This window comes from Ambystoma mexicanum, chromosome 12, assembly GCF_040938575.1.
Source record: "Ambystoma mexicanum isolate Mex_15411 chromosome 12, UKY_AmexF1_1, whole genome shotgun sequence".
In the NCBI taxonomy this organism is placed as follows: domain Eukaryota; kingdom Metazoa; phylum Chordata; class Amphibia; order Caudata; family Ambystomatidae; genus Ambystoma; species Ambystoma mexicanum.
The window spans coordinates 543,964,431-543,988,086 of record NC_090936.1 but is presented as its reverse complement, the minus strand read 5'-3'; the positions used below and the strand labels follow the sequence as shown (position 1 = coordinate 543,988,086).

The window sequence follows — 23,656 nt, the reverse complement described above, 5'->3', positions numbered from 1 at the left end:
CCAATGGTGATACTGTGCGGTACAAGTAACCTTTAACATTAAGATTAACATTGACTTAATTAGACTGATAGGTATGGCATTTAGTTAAGACGTTACATGTTGTCTCAACTCTCCTTCATGCAGAGTCTACATAACCGTTGTCCCTGCCAAGCCCCAATGATTACATTTGTTATAAGTTGCTCACTTCTCAAATGCAAGATAAAGTTGGCCATATTTGAAAAATGTATTAACGGCGAATCTGCCTCCTACTCCATATGTAATAATTTTAAGCAAAATGCTCCACACATGATCAACGAGGATGTCTGGAGTGATCTCAGGCCAGGCTCACAGCAGTTTGCTTCCATGGGCACACGATTGGCAAGCCCGGAAAATATCTCTGTATTTTGCCTTTCAAGTTACACATCCATCACATTTCTCTATCCATAAATACTTCCAGGCCATAACGAAGACCTGGAACAATGAAGCTTTTATATAGTTTTATCAGCCCAGCAACAGCATATCTTCCCTTATGAGTAATGAAGTATTTGACCATCTTAATTTAAAAAAACAAAAGATTTTAGCTTCAATATAACCATGAAGTAAACCCAGCTTTAATCTGTGATTAATTGGTAATCCAATTAGGAGTCTCCTTGATTTTAAAACTACAAATGTGGTCTTTTTCTCTACTTCTTCCAATCACTATTACCTTGGCTTTTGCCACATTTATGGCAAGGCCGTTAGCTCTGGAGTTGCATCTATACTCCACTGCATTCCTATAGCCGTCTTATCCGTCAATGGAGAATGATCAGTAAAGGAGAGCCATGTCAGAGATTTGATACCAATTTCGGATGGAAAATTCCTACAGTTATTGAAGGTCTGTTGCATGTCAGAAACAAAGAGGTTATAAAGCAGGGGCACCAACATACTTCCCTGCTTTACTCCCACATTAGTTTCAATGCCCTCAGATGCCATCCATTCGCATCTAACCTTTTACAAACCGAGTTTCTTTGATAGGGTTGCTTAATCAAATTTAGTACTGATCCGTTGCATCCCAGTCTTGTCATTTTTTGCCATAACAAGTCTTGGGATATGGAATCAAATGTCTTTAAATAATCAATGTAACATATACACAATCTGCCTTCCTTTGAATGAAAAGCAACTCTGATCAAGTAAATCAATGTATATATTTTCTTTATTTTTATTTATTTCCATTTATAAAGCACACAGGCAGCCCAGAGGCATTGTAGCACTGTTACATGGGGTAAGCTTAGTTACAGGTAGATGAGCATACTTATGTACATGATGTGTTACATGAGTGGGAGTAAGGTTACACATGGTTACATAATGTAGAGCATACAGCGTCATGGTATATTACATTCTGCTGTTACAAGGTGTCGGTTTAGTTGCAGTAGAGAGAAGCATACATAGATACATAATAATTTGTAGGGGTGGCGATATGGTTACTCAAGGGTTACATCGTGTAACCCTTGTGAAGCGCTTGGAAACACATCGTGTATAAGTGCTATATAAATAAACTATCATATTATATCATATCATATTGTATAAAGCATATCGTAGCATCACCCTTAACAAATAGCTCAAATGACATGTGTGCAGTCAGGGGGTTACCTGGCAGACATCGGGCTATGTTAGAGGGAATAGCCATGTTTTGATGGCTTTACGGAAGGCGAGGTGTGAAGATTCAGATCTGAGGGAGAGCGGGACGGAGTTCCATTGTCTGGCTGCAATAAAAGGGAAGCTGACCCCACCCACTCTGGCACGCTTGACAAGAGGTACAGGAAGCAGATTAGTGTAAGGGGTTCTGGTAGGTCTGGAGGAGTGGGGAATGTTAACTCTCTGAGATAGGTAAGGTGGGGTTCTGTGGTGCATGCACTTGTGGGTAATGGCGAGTGTCTTAAAAAGGATACGTTGGCGGATGGGCAGTGAGTGGGCTTGTCGTCTGGCTGAGGAGATGTGTTCCCATTTAGGGATGCTAATGGTGGCGCAGAGGGCATTATTTTGGATGGTTTGCATTTTGTCAAGGTTTATTTTTGAGGTGCCTGTGAAGAGGACATTGCAGTAGTCCAATCTAGTGCCAATAATGGAATAGTTAGGTAGTTCACAGTAATGAGGAATGGCCTGGGTGCATTACACAGTTTGGTGTCATAGGCTGCGGGGGAGGCAATGGCACTGACTTGTCTAGACATGGATAGATTGGCATCTAGGTAGACACCAAGTGTTTTTGTGGCTTGGGATACTGAGACAGTGGGCCTCATTACGAGTTTGGAGGTAGCCATTGTGCTATTAGCGCCATGGCTGCCTCCAAAATCATGTCCGGGTTCCATGAATGAGGAATTACCAGGTCATTCCAACCTTCGAGGATCCGGTAATTCCTCATTCAAAAAACCCATCCCCATTCCCATTTGAGCCCCTATAGGGCTTAATGGGAAAGGGGATGGAGCTAAAATGGGCCCGTTAATAACGGGCCCGTTATTAGCTTCCTGGTCCCCTTGCGGGACCCGTAAAGGACGTCTGGTCTGACCAGATGTTCTGAGCGGCTCCCGCAAGCGAACCTCGTAATAGGGCGGAATGGTTTTACTGGCACCAGTTCCACCCACCTCGTAATGAGGCCCAGTGAAGTTGTCAATAGTGAAGGAGGAGTATCGGGTGTTAAATTTAGTCAGAGTATCATTGGGTCCTAGCAGTCTTAACTCTGTCTTGTCACTGTTGAGGCACAGACAGTTTTCAGCCATCCAGGTCTGGATGGTGGCGTAGGTGGTGTTGAGGGTCTTGATGTCAACCTCACAGTCGCCTGACAAGGGGTGGAGGACTTGTGTATCGTCGGCGTAGTTGATGTACATAATGCCAAGTGAGTCAAGTATGTTAAATAGAGGTCTGGCGAATATGTAGTAGAGTGTGGGGAATATGCAAGAGCCCTGTAGAACTCCACATTGTATGATGGGTGGTTTTGCCGACGCTTTGTCAGAGAATTCTCGCATGGCTCTGCTTTGGAGGAATGAAGATATCCAGGTGATAGCGTTAGCGGAGAAGTGTGCTGAGGAAGAGAGATGTTGACAGAGAAGCTTGTGGTCGACCAGGTCGAATGAGGCAGACAGGTCTAGGAGGAGTAGTAAGGCAGGTTTCCCTGTGTCTCTAATGTCAACCATCTGATTTTTCAGGTCGAGCAGTGCAGATTCAGTTCCGTGTACTCATCCCTTTTCTAAACCCCATTTCTTGATTTGTATAAGCTTCTATATCTTGACCTACTAATCTAATTGTTCTAACAATGTTTTCCATTGAATTAGTCAATGGCAGGAGTCTATAGTTGTTAGGATCACTGCGTGTCCCCTTCTTAAATATGAGCATGATATTTGCCTTCTGCCATGAGGAAGGAATCCTCCCGGAATTAATAATAATTCTAAATAAACAATGGGCATCATGTCAAGCTTACTTGCACCCTTGTTTCCAGACTTGCAAACTACGGGTTTGCCTGCTGGAGATGCTGTGCCCGACAGTTCTGACCCTGCCGGGCACAACAGTCATGGTAGGCAAAGCCGTCATGGAAGCACTAGCACTGTTAATAACGGTGCTGGTGCTTGCGTGTCCCCACTCCCATCAAGTCCTTTGTGACTCTATGGAAATGGCGATTAAAAAATTACTGGTGCCTGACTTCCCGGCCGCCAGACTTGTCATAGCCCGGTGGCACTGGGAAGCCATGCATCGGTCATTTTTTTCAGGTCTGGTGGCAAACCCAACAGTAGCACTGGCAGGGTTACCGCCTAACCCGTAGTGAGGCCCAATATAAAATCTCTGCACCCAGTTGTGGTTGTGCTTTAATCACTACATTAGAGATACAGCCCGGTCCCTGTGCTCCTGAGGCTTTAACATTGTTTATGATTCTGTAAATATTCTCCACCTCAAAAGAAAACCATTGAGTATTTTTTGACTCCTCATTGGCCACTCTCCCATTTGTGATGAATCCGCAATCCTCAACATCTTCCTTCTCAAAATAAAATTTTTGATATAGTCAACCCATTTGATTTCAGATAGGACATTAGTCGATGCCTTCTCTCTCGTCTTAGTGAACTTGTCAAAATAGTTCCAGAATATGTGGCTGTCTTTAACATTCATAGAGTCATTCATAAAGCCCAGTTGGCACTATGTTGAGATTGCTTGTGCTGCGTAATCCTATTTTTGTACTTTGTCCGATTACTTGTTATGGTCTTGGATTTTCAAAATATGTCCCTATAGAGCTATTTTTTAGCGGCCCTCAGTTTCATACGAAACCGTTATTTTCTTGTAACTATTTGTGCATCAAACACATCATTGATGTGTGTGCTGGAATGAATAATTTTACACCCCCTGCCCCATCGTGAGCGCCATGAATTGTTGTATTGATTTCACGCCATATCCTGTTGTTACTCTTCTCTATCGTAAGGTTCCTAAGTTTATGCATAAGATTATCCTCACAACTCAAATCAATAAGTAGGTCATTAAATGTATCCACATTTTTCCCTGAAAAAGCACAGCTTGGTCTTCTGTGGATTATGCGTGATGCCCACCATTAGTCAGCTAGTGTCTAGTGTATAGTGTATAACTCGAATTCACAAGTTAAAACCACATGATCACTAAGGTTTGTAACCATTGGGGTAAAACCCTTAATAAACCCTTTCAGTGAGTGGGAGACATATATATAACCACTCTTTTTTCCCGCCCAGTCAATGCACACTAGACTGACTACCAAGGTCAGCAGTTTTTGGTACATTGTGACCCCCAATGGCTCTTGGTGCTGAGGTACTGCAGTGTCTTCCATACAGAGCGTGATGTAGACATCCTTTCATGCAAATCTTCGTATTATCAAAGACAGGCTACACCTGTAAGAATGCATCATGTTCAAGACAGTATGTATCATCTAAAAAGCAGTCCCAACTAAAATACCATTCTACTTGGTTAAGAAACTCACCTTGTGTTGAGGCCAGCACACAACCGGAAACTACAATATGGCTCATCCGGATACAAAGGACTGTAAGAGAGACCACAAAAGGAAACATGCCTTTTCCTTCTATACATTCTATCTATGGTACATGTTATCAACCCAGATAATACTCCCCCATTCAAACTACACTTCAGGAAGGCACTGAAGACCCTACTCTTCAAAGAACATTTCTCTAATCATGTATCTCCCCATTCAAACCCCTTCTTCCCCTCTACTCCTACTGGTACACCCTGCTTGTAACTCTCTGGGTGCAACCCTCATGTATGGTACACCATTGCTTTCCTGACAGATTTGTGTGTTATACATTCCATACAAAAATACATGTATGCATTCAGACACCTTTGGTAACACCTGTAACATCAGTGTATGCATAGTTCACCAACTGTCTGGTCTAGTCGTAATATATTTGGGGATTAGGGCTCAAGTTTGGTGAATGCCAGATAATCTGGGTACCAGGTATCAGAACCGATCTACCTATGTTATTTTGTTTTATATGGATTTCTCTTAGGATGTCTGTGCATTCTGACCTGTTCACAAGCGCTCATCATTTCACTAAGGCACATCTAATATACTGTGCATGTAAAGGAATCATTATAGCCAGGCAGCTCATGGACCTCAATTGAGCAACTGATGTCGCAACCATTGAATACTTGAATCCAAATGTCCATCTTTGAATGATAACGTTCTATTAGAAAACATGTATATGGTTATTCTAGGTTTTGTAAGTGATCATTAGAAATGAACATTGCTCAATTAAAAAAAAATGCCAGTTTACAACATAAATACAATTAAATATGTTCTGTTTTTGTATTTTAAGGCTGCTTTGCAATCCTCTCCCCCTTCCCCTAAACAGTTGTTTTGTTTTCCTCTGGTTGCACAGCTCTCAGCTATGGCTTGATTGCCTCTCACAAACATACACGTGACAATGCATCTTGCACCGACATAGAAAGAGTGAGACAGAAAGAGACATTGAGGTCATTACAATGTCTCTGGTGCCGTAAAACTGCTGGTAAAAGTGCCGGTAAACCTGGTACCGACATTCATACCACTCTGGGGAACCACAAGTGTTCCCGTGGGGGGAAATATTTTCTCCAGTCAAGAGCTTCCGGCAATCCTCTCCCCTAGGACTCCATGGAATGTGGGTTTCCCGCCGTTGTCTGCGCCTGGAAAATGCTGGTAATATCGGGATATCAGGTGTCAGTAACAGTAGGGTAGTTTACTGGTATCCCAGCGGTACTACCGGCAGGATAGCGGGAAACTTGTAATGACTCCCATTATACTTGGTGGGGTGACTAAACCTTGTTTGGTGTGGGTGCTGGCAGGATTAGGAGTCCATAATTTGCCATTTTTTGCTGAATATTACAATCTAGTGATAATCCAGTCTTGAGTTTTATTGCATAGTGTTTTAATAGTGTTCAGATACAACATAAGCAATGTGGCATCTTGTGCCAGGAAAAGGTGAAACAAAAAGCTGACGCGCGTTTCGACCGTAGACTTTATCAAGGCAAGGTAGGTGTCATGATGCCTACCCCCGGGGACCCAGACAAAGTCCAGCAACCCCGAAAGCAGGCATCAAGTTATCCCAAGCAAGCCCAACAACCCCTGCCAGGGGATATTTGGGTGCAGTCTTAGCATCTATGGCACCAGGCTCATATGGAGAGTCAGTCCTGGCGCCATAGGCGCCAGGCTCATAGATTAAAACTTACCTGATGCAGACCATGCTGCAAACTTACCTGATGCAGACCATGCTGCAAGAGCTCCAAGCCAGAAGAGGCTTGGAAGGGACTACTTTTCCTAGGGACTATTTTTTACTCGGGTGGGGCTGGGGAGGAATACTTACCTGGGACTACTTTGGAGGCTATTTAAACCACGCCCGAAGAGCAGCACACGCTTCGCGTTATTCTGCATCCAGCAGCGTAACGCTCACCGTGCCTGCAAGTCTGCATCCAGTCTTCTGCCACGCCCGCCTCGAGTTTGGAGCTCCTAGAAAAAGGGAGAAAGAAGGAAAAAAGGTAGAACAAGAGCAATACCTTTGATCCTTACCTGAATACCCGATCCAACGCGCCTTCGAGCTGGAAGAAAGAAGTTATTGTATGTGCGTCGCCTCGCCTGCTGCAGCGCCTCTCTGAACTCAACGGCCTTCGCAGCATCTTCAAGTTCCACCGCATCCTCCTGCATGTTCCCGCCGCACTCCGGCACCTCAGGAGAAGACAAGAACAGCAAGGTGAGCTAAGGGAATACACAAAGGAATATTTGTTACCCCCCATAGACTTACCTGATTTTACCACCGGGGGTACTATTCCTCTTCACGAGTCGGCACAGCTTCCACCGCATCTTCGCCGAACCCCGGCCCCTAAGGGGAAACAAAAGGACAACAAAGTGAAAGAAAGGGACAAACAAGGGGAACCCTCCTCACCACAATAGACTTACCTGATTTTACCGCCGGAGGCATTATTCCCCGAGACTTCATACTTTCTCTCAGCGCCTGAATAAGGGAGAAAGCAACAGGTTACATATTGACATTATTTTATCGAACTGTGTTGGATAATACAAATCCTTACCTGAATATTACCGGTTGCCACGAGGAACTCTTCACTAGGGTCAAGCTGCAACCTGCAAGGAATCGGACAAGAGTGAAAGTCAGGCATTTGAACTCTTACGAACTACATACTTACGGCGTCTTGCCTGGAATCTCGGAATCAATATTGTTCTGGAACTCACCAATTCCTTCGAGCCAGTGAAGCAACTGGTTAACTACGCGCCCCTGCGCTCAATGCAGGATGGAGAGCTCATCTTTCCAAGCCATCAGGTGAGACTATAAAAGGGGACATCAAAGGTGATCAGTGGGAGAACAGCGGTGGTGGGGGGATTACGCCCAACTCCATGGGTGGTTAATTCCCTTTCTCCATTTGCAGAAGAATATTCCTACAGGCCAAGCTAACGAAGCTAGGTGGGCCAGTCCAGTCCGACATCTCGGCCCTACGCATCACATTGGTGGAGACCGCAGCTGTCCAGTTCAGATCGACTCCTCTGTGGGAGCCAGGTGAGCGTAACAGTAGGAGTGGCAGCAGGCTCATAGTGGAGCTGGTGGGCTCGTAGTGGAGCTGGTAGGTGATTGGCCCAGGTTAGGGTACCTGGTGGAGGCTTGTTGGCCTCATCTGATACTCTGAAGCCGGGAGCGGTGTAATTTTGGGCCCAGAATTACGCCGCTCCTGGTATCAGATGAGGCCAACAAGCCTCTATACATATAGAGAGAACACATCGGGGAACAGGTTAGTAAGCAGACTTTGAGTGAAACATTAGTCAGATGGATTTTGGTTTGTTTTTTTTTTCTTCCCCAAGCTCTAACTAAATAGGTAGATACTGCAAACACAACAGAAGGGAGGGAAGAACTCCTGCATAAAGTCTCTGCGCTATACAATGTACATTCTCCATGATTCTTTGATTACAATCTCAGGTTCACCCAACGAATATGGGAGTAACCCGGGCAGATACACATAAAATAGTGGAAAGATTCAATAGTGTTGGTCCAAAAAGAACATTAAACATTTCTTGTTTTATGCCAAACATTGTTGAGTCTAGCTTCTGAGACACCTGCTGTTTCGGTGTGTGGTGACTGTACTGGAATCTGCCACCCCCATTCGGGTTGAGTGTCCTGAAGAGTTCTGCATTGGTTCCTGCTGCATTTCTCCACTGGAAACGGTTGCACTGAGCTCCAGGAAATGGACTGAACATCGCTTGCACCCGCAGCTCCTGGCATCTTCTACCGGCAGGAAAACCTACCTTTGACGACCCCCATTCGACCTGACAAGTCCTTAGGATAAATCAGAGTATGGGAGTTGAGTAGTCGCACTACTTACTGGTGCCCCTATCGCTTCCATTTCAAAATTTGTGAAGAACTTTGATTTATTTTACAACTCCATAGCTTTTTAAGCAACAGTTTAAAAACCACTTCAAAGTGTAGGAAAAGTACTTTACTAACCTGTAAACCCCTTTTTCTGACTTCTGGAACCAATCTTCACACCCACAGGAACACCATTTAACTTTTCCCAACTTAATAAAGTACTTTGTGAATGTTTGGGCACAAGACCCCATAAAACGTTGGGCTGGAATTTTAAAGTTAGGGCTCTCCTTCCTGTGGACTTTTGATGCACTTGCCTAATGACTTATCTTTCCTTTCAGGTGCTAGGGTAACTTGTATCCATTGCATTGAATATCCTGTGACTGTATACATGTTTCATACATGCAGTATTGTGTGATAACATTAACTGCTTGATTAATGTTTCTAGTGCGTTTTGGGGCCTATAATAAATATACTACTTGTGTACTAATTGTCTAAATGTAATCATTGTGTATGTCACTAGCTGGATTCATTGTGGACCGCTGACCTCACTCACCTCTCCTGAGAACTAGCCTTGACCACTCTCCATGCTACCTTGATTGGTTTGGCTAAACTCCCAGAATGTGCCCGGTTCACGCTAACTGGGGTGGCCTCCTAAACCATGTCCACCAGGCCATCGTTTACAAATCCATCTTGGTGTACAGTGGTGAGGATAAGGTCCTGGGTACTCCAGTGTTGTCCACTGGTGTAGTGTCCTGTGAATTAAATTAACTAGTTAACAGTCACCTACTCTTGTTTAAAGTATGGAAACAGTGACTATAGCGCCTCTCTTAGTGCTTTGAAAGTTGAAAACGTAATGAGGTTGTGTGTGGACTGAGGACATCCATCCTTTGGAAACAAGGCTGAACTTATACAGAGAATTTTAGATCAGCAAGAATGTTGTATTTATTTATTTATTAGTTTATTTATATACAGGCGGAACAATGCTCTTTTGATCACAAAGGAACATACAATAGATAAGAAATCAGATTTAACAGGAAGCTGTGAGCTTCTTACAATGGGGTGAGTTTGAGGGACATACTGACCAGGTTTTGAAGAGGAGTAAATGGAACAGTCACCAGGGAAAATACATAAATTGACATACATAGATTAAGGACAACCAACATTGAACATTTTATTTCTCCACATTTTCCATTTTCACATAACTGTTACAAACCGTCATTACACCTCCTCCTTCAAACCAGACAACAGTGCAAATTTGAACCCCCTTTTCCCCCTCCACACTACCTTCCCCCCATGCAGCAGGTCTTGAATGAGTCCACAATATTAATACTGGGTGTGCCCACCTTTTCCACAGAAGAAGTTCTCCCAGGCCCACCGGTTCTTATTAAATACCCTCTTGGGGGAGCATGTACGGAGTACATGGAGGCCCATTGTAAAGCCCCCTAACCCCCAGAGAGCCCTGTAAACATGTGCGAAATGGCCCTTGTCCCATATTTCACTGCCCTTTTTCAACGTACTTGCTCCCTGTACGGGCCATGGATCTCTCGGCTCTCTGACGTCCCTTCTTCACCTTCCTGAGTGTCCTCTGGTCCACAGGATCCCAGCAGAGTCTCTTTCAATCTATTCTTCTGACACCAGGTGACATCTTTTGCCTTCCCATTTGAATATTGGTGCAAGTCGATATCCCCACAGATACTGGACTCCTTCTCCTGTAATCACTTCGTAAGCGGGGCACACTTTTTCCATCTCGAGAGGGTCTGCACAGAGAGATCCTGTAATATTGGCAATTTGGAGCCCTCATAGTCAATAGTTCCCATATAATTGGCCTTCTCCAGAATGTCTGCTTTGTCCCGGTAGTAGTGCAACCTCACTAGGACCGAACACGGCCCCCTGCTACCTCCTCCTGCGCAGTGCATTCTATCCAGGGTCACATACGTTCTTTTCTTTGACCCTAGGGCCATATCAATGATTTCCTGGATTTTATTTTCGAGTTTAGCAGAGAATTCACCCTCCCTTAACTTAAGGCCAAAAAAACAGGTTGTTTCTCCTCTCCCTATTTTTGATGTCGTCCATTTTGTGGCCGAGCTCCATTTCTCTCCTCTCAATGTCTCGGAATCTGAACTCGATCTGCTCCTTGAGAATGCCTGTGGAAGCCTGGTTAGCCTCCACCCCTTCAAGCTGTTCCTCCACTGTGTCCACTTTCACTGACAAGCCTGCCACCTTGGCTCCGATGTCCGTTCTCATTCCCCTTCAAGGATCATCTGGATGTCACCCTTGATAGTCCCAATCTCCACAGAGCTGCAGTGGGGCTCCGTAGCTTCCTTCCCCCTCACCATTTCTACCTTGACAAGGCTGTGATATTGGTATTGGGAGAGCTTCTCTCTCGAGGTCATCGGCCCCACACCCTTTTGTGTCCTGACACCCACCTGGGGTCAAATCCTTCGCTCTTCTGCAGGTACATGCAGATGCACTCCCTCGTCTGTCACTTATTGAGCTCACAGCCTTCCGTAGTGGCCTTGTCCTTGTTGCCAGCCCTTATCGCTGTACAGCCTCCACTGGTGCCCCTTTCTGTCACAGGGTTTGTTCCACTCCCCTTGCCCACTCCACTGGGAGGGTTATGCTCCTTGGTGGCCCTGGGGCCTGTGTCCTGATGGGCACCCGGCTCCTCGATCCTTGGGTCCTCTCGCCGTGGCCCCCTTAGGGGCAGATTGGGAGGGCTTTTGCTACTTCCTCCTTCTCCTCAGCTTCCTCCCACAGTAGTGTCCCTGACGCCTCCCTGTCTGGTTGGCCTGTCTTCAGCGCTCTACTCGACCCAGCAGGACTTCTTTCAGGGTGCCCCAGCTATATGCACTCACCCTAGGGTTCTCAGCATGGGGGCCAACACTTTTACCCTTGCGGCTCGGGGAGGGCTGTCTGCACCCTATTGGTAAACTCCTGCCCCCTCCGTGGGCTCAGTAGCATGGTTCACTCCTTTCCCCCTGCATGCTCCTCCCTCAGGGGATCAGCTCCATGCTGGGCCCTCTTCCCCTCACCAGGTCCTCCATGCGTCATTCACCAGTGCCATTGGGGGGATTGCTTATCTACTGGGCGCTCCTGCTTCCCAGGCAGCCAACCTGTCACTCCCAGGGTTGGTGGAGGGCCGACCTCTTGCCCGGGGCTCCCACTTCTCCTCACCTCCATATCTCACTTGCAGCACTGTCCCAGTGCCCTCTGGGAGGTGCCATGAACAGACTGCACCTCCTCCTTACTGCGGTCTCACGAAGCACTGAACTTGTACTGTCTCATCTTATCTCCTCTGCCGGTGGCCGCTTTTCAAGCCCACAACTCCAGCTCCAGGGCTGCAGCTCCCGCTGCCTCACGGAACTCCTGGTTCTGACACCGGCATTTGGCTCCTCCTCCTTGGGGCTGCGCTGGTCTCATGGATCCCCACAGCTGCCGCGGATGACCATCTCTTCTGCTGCCTGTGCTCCGCTTCTGATGGCCGTGGGGGGTATCAGCCTCACTCTGCTCCTGCACCCTTGGGTCCCTCTTTGGTGGCCGTTGACTCTTCCCGTCGCAGCCGATGACCTCCAGTGCGGGAGCACACACCTTTACTTACCAAGTCTCCTGGGGGTGTCAACACACGGCAATTGGGCAGGTTGTGCCCCACTCAATTCCTAGACCCACAACCCCTTTTCTATGGGTCTTATGGGTCAATCACTGCCAGAACTCTGCAGAACTTCAGGGCAGGGGACAGAGCGTAAGGTTCAGGCAACCATTTTCACTGCACCCCTGGTGGCCTCAACATTGTACATTTTTAGTTTGATTTTGAACACATCTGTGTGGACTGTTTCTCGGATGTCTGGGGGAAGAGAATTCCATGCAAGTTGAGCAAGAAGTGAGAAAGAGAAGAAGGGAGAGGAAGCACAGGGAAGGCAAGAAGCCACAAGCGTAGTTGCGGAGGCAGAGCAGAGATTATGAAAAGGCTTCTTGTGTTGGATAGAAGAGGATAGATACAGTGGTGCCTTACAGTGGCTATATTTTTGAACCAGGAGAAGACATTTAAATATGGCCCTGTTTTGCATCGTCAGCCAACCAGCCTGGTGATTGTATGAGAAAGTTGGTGTGAAGGGAGGGAGTTCAAAGAGAGTCCTAGTAGCGAAGTTAATGGTCTTGTCGAGAGGACAGAAAGCATAGTTGGGGAGACCAAAGAGGATGCTGGCCCAGTAGTCCAGTTTAGAGAAGACAAGAGTGGTTAAGAGATACTTGGGAGGGTTGAAAGGAAGGAGGTTCCTGATTTTCCTAATATTTAAGAGGTTGATGCGAGCTGCTTTTCCACTTGTGGGGATGAAAGTAGAGCAGGTATGAGCAGGGTCATAGATGATGATGAGGTTTCTAGCTAAAGAAGAGAAGGGGCGAGCGTCCAGTGTGAACTGGATAGGCAGAGGCAGAGGAAGAGATGAGAGAGAAATTTTGGCAGGGAAGAAGAGCACCCCTGTTTTGGTAGAGCTTAACATCAGAGAGCGCAAAGCCATCCAATAGTCAATGGCAGAGAGATCACAGGAGAGTTCAGGAAAAGAGAAGAGGATGTGGGTGTAGTCCATGAAGAGTTGGTACGAGAACCCAAAGGAAGAGATTAGTGCCCCAAGTGCAGAAGTGTAGAGTGTGAAGAGGAGCAGACCCAACACAGAGCCTTGTGGAACACAAACATATAAAGTTATTGTCCATGTATTATGTATCCAAGTGAAAGCTCTGTAATATTCTGTATTATTGCTCTAACCATGTAAAATTGACTGCCATGTATTCTGTATCCACGTGAAACTACTGTAACAGCGCCACGATGCCCCAGAGTCGATGCGCTTTATAAATTCAAATAAATAAATAAATAAAATAAATGGCCCCATCTATTTCAGCTTTGAACTTGGTTTTAAGCTCCTTTGTCAGTCTGTATGATAATATTAAGCTGAAACTCTCTGCACACAATTAGCAGTTAAGAGAGATGAAAATTACTCCTCAAATTTTGTAGGAATTATTACTTAAAAAAGAGAAAAATATTCAGCCGCTATTAAATCAAGTAAATAAGTCAACCATCATGCTTTCCTCTTCATTGCATGCGCATTGGCCAGAAAAGGCAGGGACTACTGTGGCTTCCTAAGAGACCATTTTGGGCTCGAAACCTAAAAAAGCAACTACAAAATCAGAAAATTAACTGAAAAAAAATAACAGGAAGTGTTTTCTGACATTTCTCTGCAACCTACATTTGTCTGAAGAAGAAGCAGAGAGGTTCGTAGCAGAATATCAACACAATAATCACAGGGGGCTGAATAGGCTCTATTGGTACTCGTACTGAATATTCATAGATAGCTTTATCATACAAAAAAGAGGCGTCCACTCAGACCTTGACTCAATGTAATGATCCTCCAACTACTGATCAATCTGGCTCTACTTTTTCCAGGATAATGGTGGAGCCTTAAAGATTTTAACTGAGTTTTAATAAAGGTAAAAAGTAGCCACTCCAGGCTAACTTCACTGAAGCCTCCACTAGTCCATGGACACAATCAACTCGTTTGCAGTATGCAGCGGTACCTAAGGCAAACCAACGATCTTTAAACTGAGTCAACTCAGGACAGAGTAGAAACATGTTTATAAGGTGCTCTCCTGCTTACAGTGTCTTATCCTGTTGTTCTTCATACTCTATTAGTCTGGCCTCTGGACAACAGGATATGTCTGTGCATTACCCTGACCAGAGAAAAGCCCAGAAGTGCCAGAGAAAAGTGTCATGAAAATGCCTATGTACAAAGGAATTCAAGTTTCATTTTCATAAAAAACTGATTGAAAAACAGAAGGAATTTCTTACAACAAGAATGTTTGAAATTTAATACTGATAAATGTATGGAGTGTAATTGAATGTGTAGCCTCAACCCAGACAACACTCCTCAACAGGACTTTTTTTTATCATCCTCTTGGTCCTTGCAACAAGGGAGATTAAGACCTTGGATTTTTCCACAAACTGTCTGATGAGGGATACTACTCCCGTAGTAATATTTGTCCTTAATATCTCTCTTGCAGCTATTGTGACAAGGGAGGTTAATCCTGAGGCACTCTTCACTATTAGTATCTTTTCTGCAATTACTGTGATGAGGGAGATTTCTCCCGAGGCACCCTTCACTCTTGGTATCTTTTCTGTACTTACTGTGATGCGGGAGATTACTCCTGAGGCACTCTTTACTATTGTATCTTTTCTATAATTACAGTGATGAGAGAGATTACTCCTGAGGCACTCTTCACACTTGGTGTCTTTCTTGCAACTACTGTGATGAGAGAGATTCCCCCAGAGGCTCTCCTCACTCTTGGTGTCTTTTCTTGTAACTACTCTGATGAGGGAGATTACTCCTGAGACACTCTTCACTCTTGGTATATTTCTTGCAACTACTGTGACTGGGAGATTATTCCAGAGATACTCTTTACTCTTAATATCTTTCTTGCAACTACTATGATGAAGGATATCACTCCCTAAGCATTCTTCACTCTCGCCCAAACCCCTACTGAGTCTGCTGCGGCTCCCATGACCTTCTTTCTGGTGGAGGGACATCACTAGTTCTTCCTGGGATGTTAGTCTCGCTCTCTCTTGTTGAACAATCGCCATGCCTCTCTCTCTGCTTCCCGGTACATTGCACTGGCTCTGTGGGTTTCTTGGCCTTTCGGGGTTGGCGTAGTTGCAGGACTGCCCGGTCCACCTCTCCGAGGTCACAGCACTGTTGCCTTCTCTCCAGCTTTTCCATAGGTCGGGTCCCAGTCTGACTATGCAGTACTCTGTAGACCGTTCCAGCATGTCCTCTTGATCGAGGATCAGCTTCTTCTGCTCACCTCCTCATTCCCAGGTTTGAATCTCCTGGGGCTGACATGCTTCACACTGGGTCTCCTTGTCATTGAGTCCCTTCTTGCTTGTTATGCCCTGTAGTCGGATGGTCACCAGCAGATTGCCATATTCCTTTGTTTGTGTCACTGGAGTGTTCTTCATGCCTCCTTGGGGCCACCTCTTCTCAGTACCATTTTGACTTTTAAAAGGAGCAATTTGCATCACTCGTTCAATCTTCCAGTTCTCAGTACATTTGGCAGATTCCTTATTATCACTCTGTATTTCCCCTCAATGTCATTATTGAGGGTGGCTTAGTGTCCCCTCAACAGACTTCACAACAGCAAGGTAGGGTTAAAACTTTGCTGAGGTAATGTTCCCCCTTGTTTTCCCTAATTCCAGGATTCACAAATTGGTTTGAACAGGACTTTGTCTCTGGAGTTGGTGAACCATCAAAGTTTAGGAGTAGTGATTGGTCAGACCAAATAAGATGTGACACTAAGTCTAAGGTCAACAAAATGTTGGATTTTGGGGGTGATTGAGCCCTCAAACAGTTGTAGAGGAGGTCCTAGACCCCACCCCCTCTCAAGCTGGGTGCAAATGGCATGGTGGGCTGATCAAGGGTTCCAGTATTGCAAAAATCTTAATTATAGTGCTTTCTGAAGACAAAGGATACATATGGGGCAACATATATTTTTGGGGGTTAGAATGCCCAAAGCAGTGGAGGGTGTCTCAGACATTACACGTACATCATGAATATCGAAAATGTAGTCTGAGAACTGGACGGAAAATAAGTTATGCTCAAAAGTATATTGGATTATCATTTGGTAGCACAGCAGAGTATCAAGGCTAAGCAAGTTCAGATGAAATTTAAGATGGATGCAGAATAAAAAATGGTGGCTTGCAGGCAGATGTTAAAATAGCTGAATAATTTTGACCTGGAATATTCAATGGCAGCAGTTCACTGTAGACAAGTATGTGTGGTGGTATATATTTAGAAATTCTTGGCAGGAAAGACTGGCAGTGATGGATCATAGATCTGCTAAAGGCCTGGGAAGGCTAGCAATTAGAGCAAGCAGCATAACTAGTTGCTTAACTAGCAAAACATATGTGGAGCTCATGAGGGCTTTTCACAGTATAGTTTGCCAAGTGAAGTTGGTAGGTCTCAGCAATCAGATATGGGGCTGCTTTTTGTCAGACATCTATGGGTTTATAATGAGCCCCGGCAGGATCTCAAACAAGTTTAATAAGCCTATGTGTCATTCAAACCATGCTTGCCAGAATGAAATCATGTGGGCTTGGTGAGTGACAGTTAAGCCAGCAAATCACAGACAAATAGGGGTTTGCTTTTGGTTGAAGGGACCAATCAGTATGTATTGTGAAGTCATAGGAAGTGTTGGATCAGCCTCAGAAATGTATAAAAGCACAATGATTTTGGGAGCTCATTGCTGCTGTTCCTGGTGTTTTGTGAACATGAATTAAAGATCATTTTTGACACAAAAGCTTGGGCGTCCGTCTCTCTGCTTATCCAGTCTCCAGTGCCTGAGTCCCCAGATGTGAAAGTCCAAGGATGGCGCTGGGTCCTCCTGTTCACAGTCATTGGTCCAGTCCTGTGGTTTTGGCATCACACGCAGGTACCTGTGATTTGAGATTCTCCATGTACTCTAGAGCTCTGAATGCTGTATCCAACACAGATGCTTACCCTCTACCAATAACTGATGAGTTGGTAGGCAAGCTTGGTGCTTCCAAATACTTTAGCACGTTGGATTTCACTGCAGGGTATTGTCAAATATCCCTGACAGACAATGCAAAGGAGAAGATAGCACTTTCAAGATGGGATGCACCGTGCCTCTTGCATGCCTGTCAGCAGATGGTCCACCTGCCACATCCACATTGGCTGGCTGTTGGGGGGAAGTCACAGGTGCCATGGGTGCAGTCCCAGTGGCCATGTCCCCATCACTGGCAATGGGTGCAGTGCTTGCACTGACAGTGGCATGTGTGGTGAATTGTGGCACTGGTGTTGCTTGCTTCCAATTCACCAGTCCTTCCAGTCACTGCTCGTTGCTGGGGTGGTGGCCTATGGTGTGGACCTGGCGGTCCGGCAATGAGAGGTTGATGGCCCTTCACCCTCCACCTCCTCTTGAGTTGGCTGACACCCTGGTGGGTGAACAGTGGTATGAAGTCACTCAAAATGCATATTGGTATGCTAGCTTGCTAGTCGCACATGTGACATGGTGGAAGAATATCCCACAAATGTAGATTATAGTGTTTGGTTGTTTAAAGGCCATAGCCCATGACCCCCAGCGAGGTCGGTGTAGTTTCTGCTGAGGGTGTACACCCCACTGACAGGTGCTCTTGGCCCCTCATGCTGCCATGGTAACCATTCCTTGGGGTGCCACTATGGCACCTGGCCTTACTCAGCATACATAGGTGCTGCACAGGGCTGGCCATGGCTGTGATGCTGCCCGGGGTGACGTAACCGTGATTTTGGCCCCCTACCCACCCTGATGTAGGCAGGAGGTGGGGGAACTTTGCACCTGGAATCAGCACTCCATTTCATTGTTTGACTTCCCATTCTCATGCTGGAGCAGGGAGTTAACCACTTCAATAAGGTGTTATTGCTACACCAGCATGTCATGGAATGCCCAGTGCATTGTCAGGGGAAGGAGGGATTCAGACTCACCAGATTGGTTTTGGTGGCAAAAGGGTGGTCCATTCCCAAATGATGGGATATCTGAGGGTGGTTTCCCACTTCCAATGTGTGTTTGGCTCCGAACAGTGGCACCTTTATTTTCTTGGTATTAAGCTGGAGACAGCTGCCATCTGGCTTAATACATCCATCCCGCTTAATCTACTGCTTTTCTGCCATCCAAACCTGGATGCATTCTCACTTCCTCTGTCTAAACCCTCTTCTTTCTGACCATGTATCTTCCTCCTAACATATATCCCTCGGTTCTATTCTTTCCCCCTCCCTTCTCTAGTTCTTCACAACCACCTGCAAACTTTGTGCTTTTTTCAATATTTTTCTTTCTTTTGCCACACATATCTCTAACACTGCACGTGTATGTCGATTCCATCTTTACAATATTCGTCAAGTCCATTCTTTATCTCATTTCATGCTACTAAACTTCTTATTTAGGCTCCAATCTTTTCTTGTCTCTCCTGTTGGGTCACCCCTCTTCCCGTCTCATGCAATGTTGCTTGCTCTATCATTTGGCTATTTTCCTTCTATGTTCTCTACTATCAATTTATTCTATTGCTTCCTCTCTTTGCTCTACTTCCTGTCTCACTTTTGATTTCCATTTACGCTTTAATTTCCTCTGCTTTCTCTAAAAGTGTGTTCATGGTCTCGCTCTTTATTATCTTTCATCCCGCATCATTTTATGTTCTCTCTCAATCTCTTCACTCTCAGTCGCCAGTTTCTAAACCTCTGTGTGCTTTTTCTCGTTTTTGCTCTTTCTCTCTCTTAGCTCCCAAGCATTATAACTCTCTGTCCTTATCCATTATTTCTCCTATTCACCTCCTCTTGAACCCTATTTCCTCTCCCCTCTTCCTAACAATTGATTTCTCTTTTGAAATTATTCCACATGTATGTTTGCTAACTTTGTTGTACCATGTGTATTAATTATATTAATGAATATCAATGAATACAAAATGCATATACCGACTGGAATTTTCCCAGTGATTCCTGTAGCCAACTCACCCCTTTTTGCAAGGGGAGGCACTAGTTGTGTCTTATCCTGTTTCTCAACATACACCACTTCTAGCTGTGGCACTGGCACCTATGCTGTGAACACAGCTTCACATGGGAATTCCCACTTACTCGACTGCAGCCAAATCATCCATAATCTTTACTCTTTTAAATCTCATGACTGGGTATAGGTGCTGGTATAGTAGCGACACATTGACACATCCTCCTTCAGTCTCCCTGCAACAACCTATCCCTTTTCATTCATGAGGTGCACTGCAACCACCTCGCTATGCACTTGCACTATCCTTTTTTCTGGATTTGCATGCTCCTCTTCTGCCATGCCCTTACCTCACTGACCCTGCCTCTACATCTGTCAACCCCCAATTCACGTTATCTGCATCTCTCTCCTGAACCAGGCCATTTCACAATGGCAGTGACTACACCTGCTGTGCTGTACACATCTCCTCTGCCTGTCGCTGTTCCTAAAAGCCTGTGTTTGCAACCCCAACCTCACACAACCTCTTCTGCCCACCTTACTCCTCCACGGCATGCACCACATTTTCCTCCTCAGACAAGCAGTACACCTCTTTGCCCACTCTGATGAGCTTTGGTCTCTTCAAAAGGAAATAGTGCAAAAAGCCCAAGAAGAAAACTATTATACAAATACTGGATGGATAGGTAGGTCAAACAATTAGGACATGATGAAGAAAGGCGAACTTGTTTTGATTTGTTTCATATTTGAAATGTTTAGAGGAACAGAGGATATGGTAATTTTGTATTTTGAGAAGAACTAATGCTAAAAAGGTACAGCGACAAAAGTATGCCTAAACATAGAAAAAATGAAACAAAAGGATACAAAGCAAACAACAAGGTCAAACTAAAACAATCCTCCCTTCAAAAACTCTCTTTCCCAAAACTCCAACAAACATTCACTGTGCTACTTTCTCACACTGCTAAATTACCCTCCATCGACCTGGAAAAGCTTTCAAAAGAATTAAGAAGTGCGCATTTGAAATTTGAAGTTTCTGAACTCTATTCTAAAGATTCAAATCACCCGATTGGAGCCTCACAATAAGGCAAGGCTTCAATTCTGGATTCAGATTCAAGAATAGGTTTGAGCACTCTGATTAGCTATCGGTGTCTCAGGAGACTTCTCAAATTCTCCTAAATAGATTTGAATGGGCTTTTTGTGAGTATTGGACACCTGCCAATTCTTAAATATGTTTCCAATCAAGTACTCTGGTATCTCCTTTACTGAGTTCTGTGGTTACTATTCACCACACTGTAAAAATGATGAGGTTGTGGTTTACAATATATTCACAAACTCATGCTTTCACACAATATGATTAAAAAAAATAAAGGATCAAGTACATGAAAAACAATCAAGTGATAAGAGTGTATCTGTAAATGTGAATGCTGATGGAATACCTTTTGAGGAGAGAAAGCTCCAACTATCCCAGGTCATCCTAAACACTTCTCGGGTATTTAGGGATGTTACTATCTCACAGAATGAACACAGAATAAACACCAAAGTGCTATGAACTTCCCCAAAGAGAACATTTATTACAACATAAGCATTTTGTGGAGCGGGTGCTCTGCATTGAGCTGTATGGTCTGTGGTGCCCAGTGGAAGTTGAAGAGGATGTTGGTAAGGAGCTCTATTTAAGACTGTAAAAGAAAATGCCCTGCAATGTTGGTTTTAAATAATCGCAATTTTAGATAAACAGGGATAATTGAATATGCCCAGAATCTCAAATTTACCTTAACCTTTGCAGAGGTCAGCATTAGAAATGTGTAGTAGTAGGACATCATGTTTGTCACTAGAGTTCTACATATCTGTTATTTACAGATTGCCCTTCCAATGTTTGTTTCCAGTGCTAGTTTGACCTCCTTGTTCCTCAAGCTGTAGATAATGGGATTTAACATTGGAATTACAACAGTGTAAAACACTGAAGCCACTCTCTCTTGGGGCAAGGATGAGTTGGAGCCAGGCCGAAGGTAGATGAATATGATTGTCCCAAAGAACAAAAGAACACAGGAGAAGTGTGAGGAGCAGGTCGAGAAGGCCTTCTGTCTCCCATGGGTAGAATGAATCATTAGGATGCTTGAAATAATGTAGGTATATGAAATGAGAATCATAACAAGGGATGCTACCAAGAGGCTACCAGAAAAGAAAAACATGATGGCCTCATTGATGGAGGTATCAGAACAGGAGAGCTTTAGAAGTGGAAGAATGTCACAGTAGAAATGTGTAATTTGATTTGGGCCACAGAAAGACAACCTGAAGGCACACATGGTGTGTGTCATAGAGTGTAAGAATGCAATTAAATATGTTCCAAGTACAAGGAAAATGCAAGATTGTTTAGTCATAATGACGGTATAAAACAGTGGCTTGCAGATAGCAATGTACCGGTCATAAGCCATGGCCACCAGGAGAAAAATATCTGCACTTCCCATGCAAAGAAATAAAAAGAGCTGTAGTTCACACTCTGCAAGCGAAATTGACTTTCTTTCGAAGAGGAAGTTGGTAAGAAGTGTTTTCATGATATTTGAAGAGTGACACAGATCAACAAAGGACAAATTACTTAGGAGGAAGTACATTGGCGTTTGAAGACGAGGAGAGATCTTGATCAGTGTCATGATTCCAAGGTTGCCCATCAGAGTGATAATGAACATCAAAAGAAAGAGCAAGAAGAGTGGGATCTTCAGTCTTGCATCATCGGTAAGGCCAAAGAGGAAGAATTCTGTCACAGAGGTCTGATTGTCTTCTTTCATGTCTGCAGAGTGCAGATGTGCTTGGAGGACACAAAAAATACATGACAGCATGAATTTCATTCAGTATGTTAGAATCGTATGGGCAAATATAATTGTTCATTGAGCAAACAAACATTGAATTAAATGTCAGAAAGGCATCACATTTCATATTGAGTTTGGTCCTTTTGCTGCCTGTAGGTGACATAAACCTCATTGCCAATGGATTTAAGGCCATGCTGATTTTTGGATAACGTGACAGACTAACACCTGATTTGGTGGCATAGTTCAGTCACCTCTAAACTAAGGGGGGTAATTCATGGAATAATTGTGTGCCGAAATTCGTGGCGCAAGCTGGTGCAAGCGTGAAAAAGCTAGCGCACGCACAGTCAAGCGATTCATGGAAGCCTGTGCGCGTGGTTTCCCAGGGAGCTGCACCAAAACCGCGTGTGGCGCACACGAGCGCACACATCAAAAAGTGGGCGGAACACGCGGAATGGGGAACAACACGTGAAAATGAGGGCGTAACTGGGGAAGTACTGCTGGGAAAAACACGGAACGCCCACACGCACGCGAACAACACGTATTCATGGAATCGAATAGGGGAAACCTGCGCACGCCAAAAGACCCGCACAGGCATAAACACGTCCACCACACGAAGGCAGTCAGACGTGTCCCCACGCAATATAAAAGTGCGCGCAAACAACAAACACGTATATACAGCTACGATGAATGTCCCATTTCTGTCAGCACTGATCGTGGGACACCGCAGGAAGAGGAGAAAAGCCAGGCCCCACATTTTTTGCCCAGGACCAGCCTTTTTGGGATGCCTAATGACGAGGTCTATGGCAGGTATAGGTTTCCACCTCGTATCATCCTAGACCTGGTCACTGAGTGGGAGGATGACCTCACATCACCCACGTTGTGCTCCCAAACACTGAGCCCCTTGGAAAAGGTGCTCAATGTCCTGCATTTTTTGGCCACTGGGTCATTTCAGCAGACAACTGCCATAGTTGGGGGTGTCTCACAGTCCACACAGTCATGCTGACTACACCAGGTGTTGGCAATCATGACTGCACGCCCCTCAGTCCGCAGACACATATACATGCCCAGAACACCCACAGAAAGGCAGGCCGTGGTCCAGGACTTTTACAGGGTGGCACACTTCCCCAAAGTGCTTGGTGCCATAGATTGCACCCATGTGGCCCTACGTCCACCTAGGGCCACTGAGAACATCTACTGCAACCGCAAGCACTGGCATTCCATCAACGTACAGGTCGTATGCGATGCCCATGGAATCATCACCTCTGTCTATGCAAACTATCCTGGGTCTACCCATGACAGTTTTATATACAGAATGTCCGCCCTGAGCCGGAACCTGGAAGCTTGGAAGCATGCCGACACATGGCTCATTGGTGAGTACAAATGTCTGTGCACATGCATGAATGTCAGACACAGACAAATACACAACACAAACCCAACTAATGACAACCATCCTCACCTCCCCAGGGGACAGTGCCTACCCTCTGAGCAACCACATGATGATGCCAATACGGCAGA

General features: G+C 45.0%; 1 protein-coding gene across 1 annotated transcript; it reads right to left on the bottom strand.

Annotated features, from left to right (window-relative positions):
* Window positions 1–21,184: 21,184 nt before the first annotated feature.
* On the bottom strand, window positions 21,185–22,120 carry LOC138514557 (olfactory receptor 5J3-like). The gene has a single exon (XM_069630019.1). The coding sequence runs from the start codon at window positions 22,118–22,120 to the stop codon at window positions 21,185–21,187; it is 936 nt and encodes a 311-aa protein (XP_069486120.1).
* Between the last annotated feature and the right edge of the window lie 1,536 nt (window positions 22,121–23,656).

What these genes read in the sequence shown, in the direction of transcription:
- LOC138514557 (XM_069630019.1), bottom strand. Translation starts at nt 22,120, where the DNA reads ATGAAAGAAGACAATCAGACCTCTGTGACAGAATTCTTCCTCTTTGGC.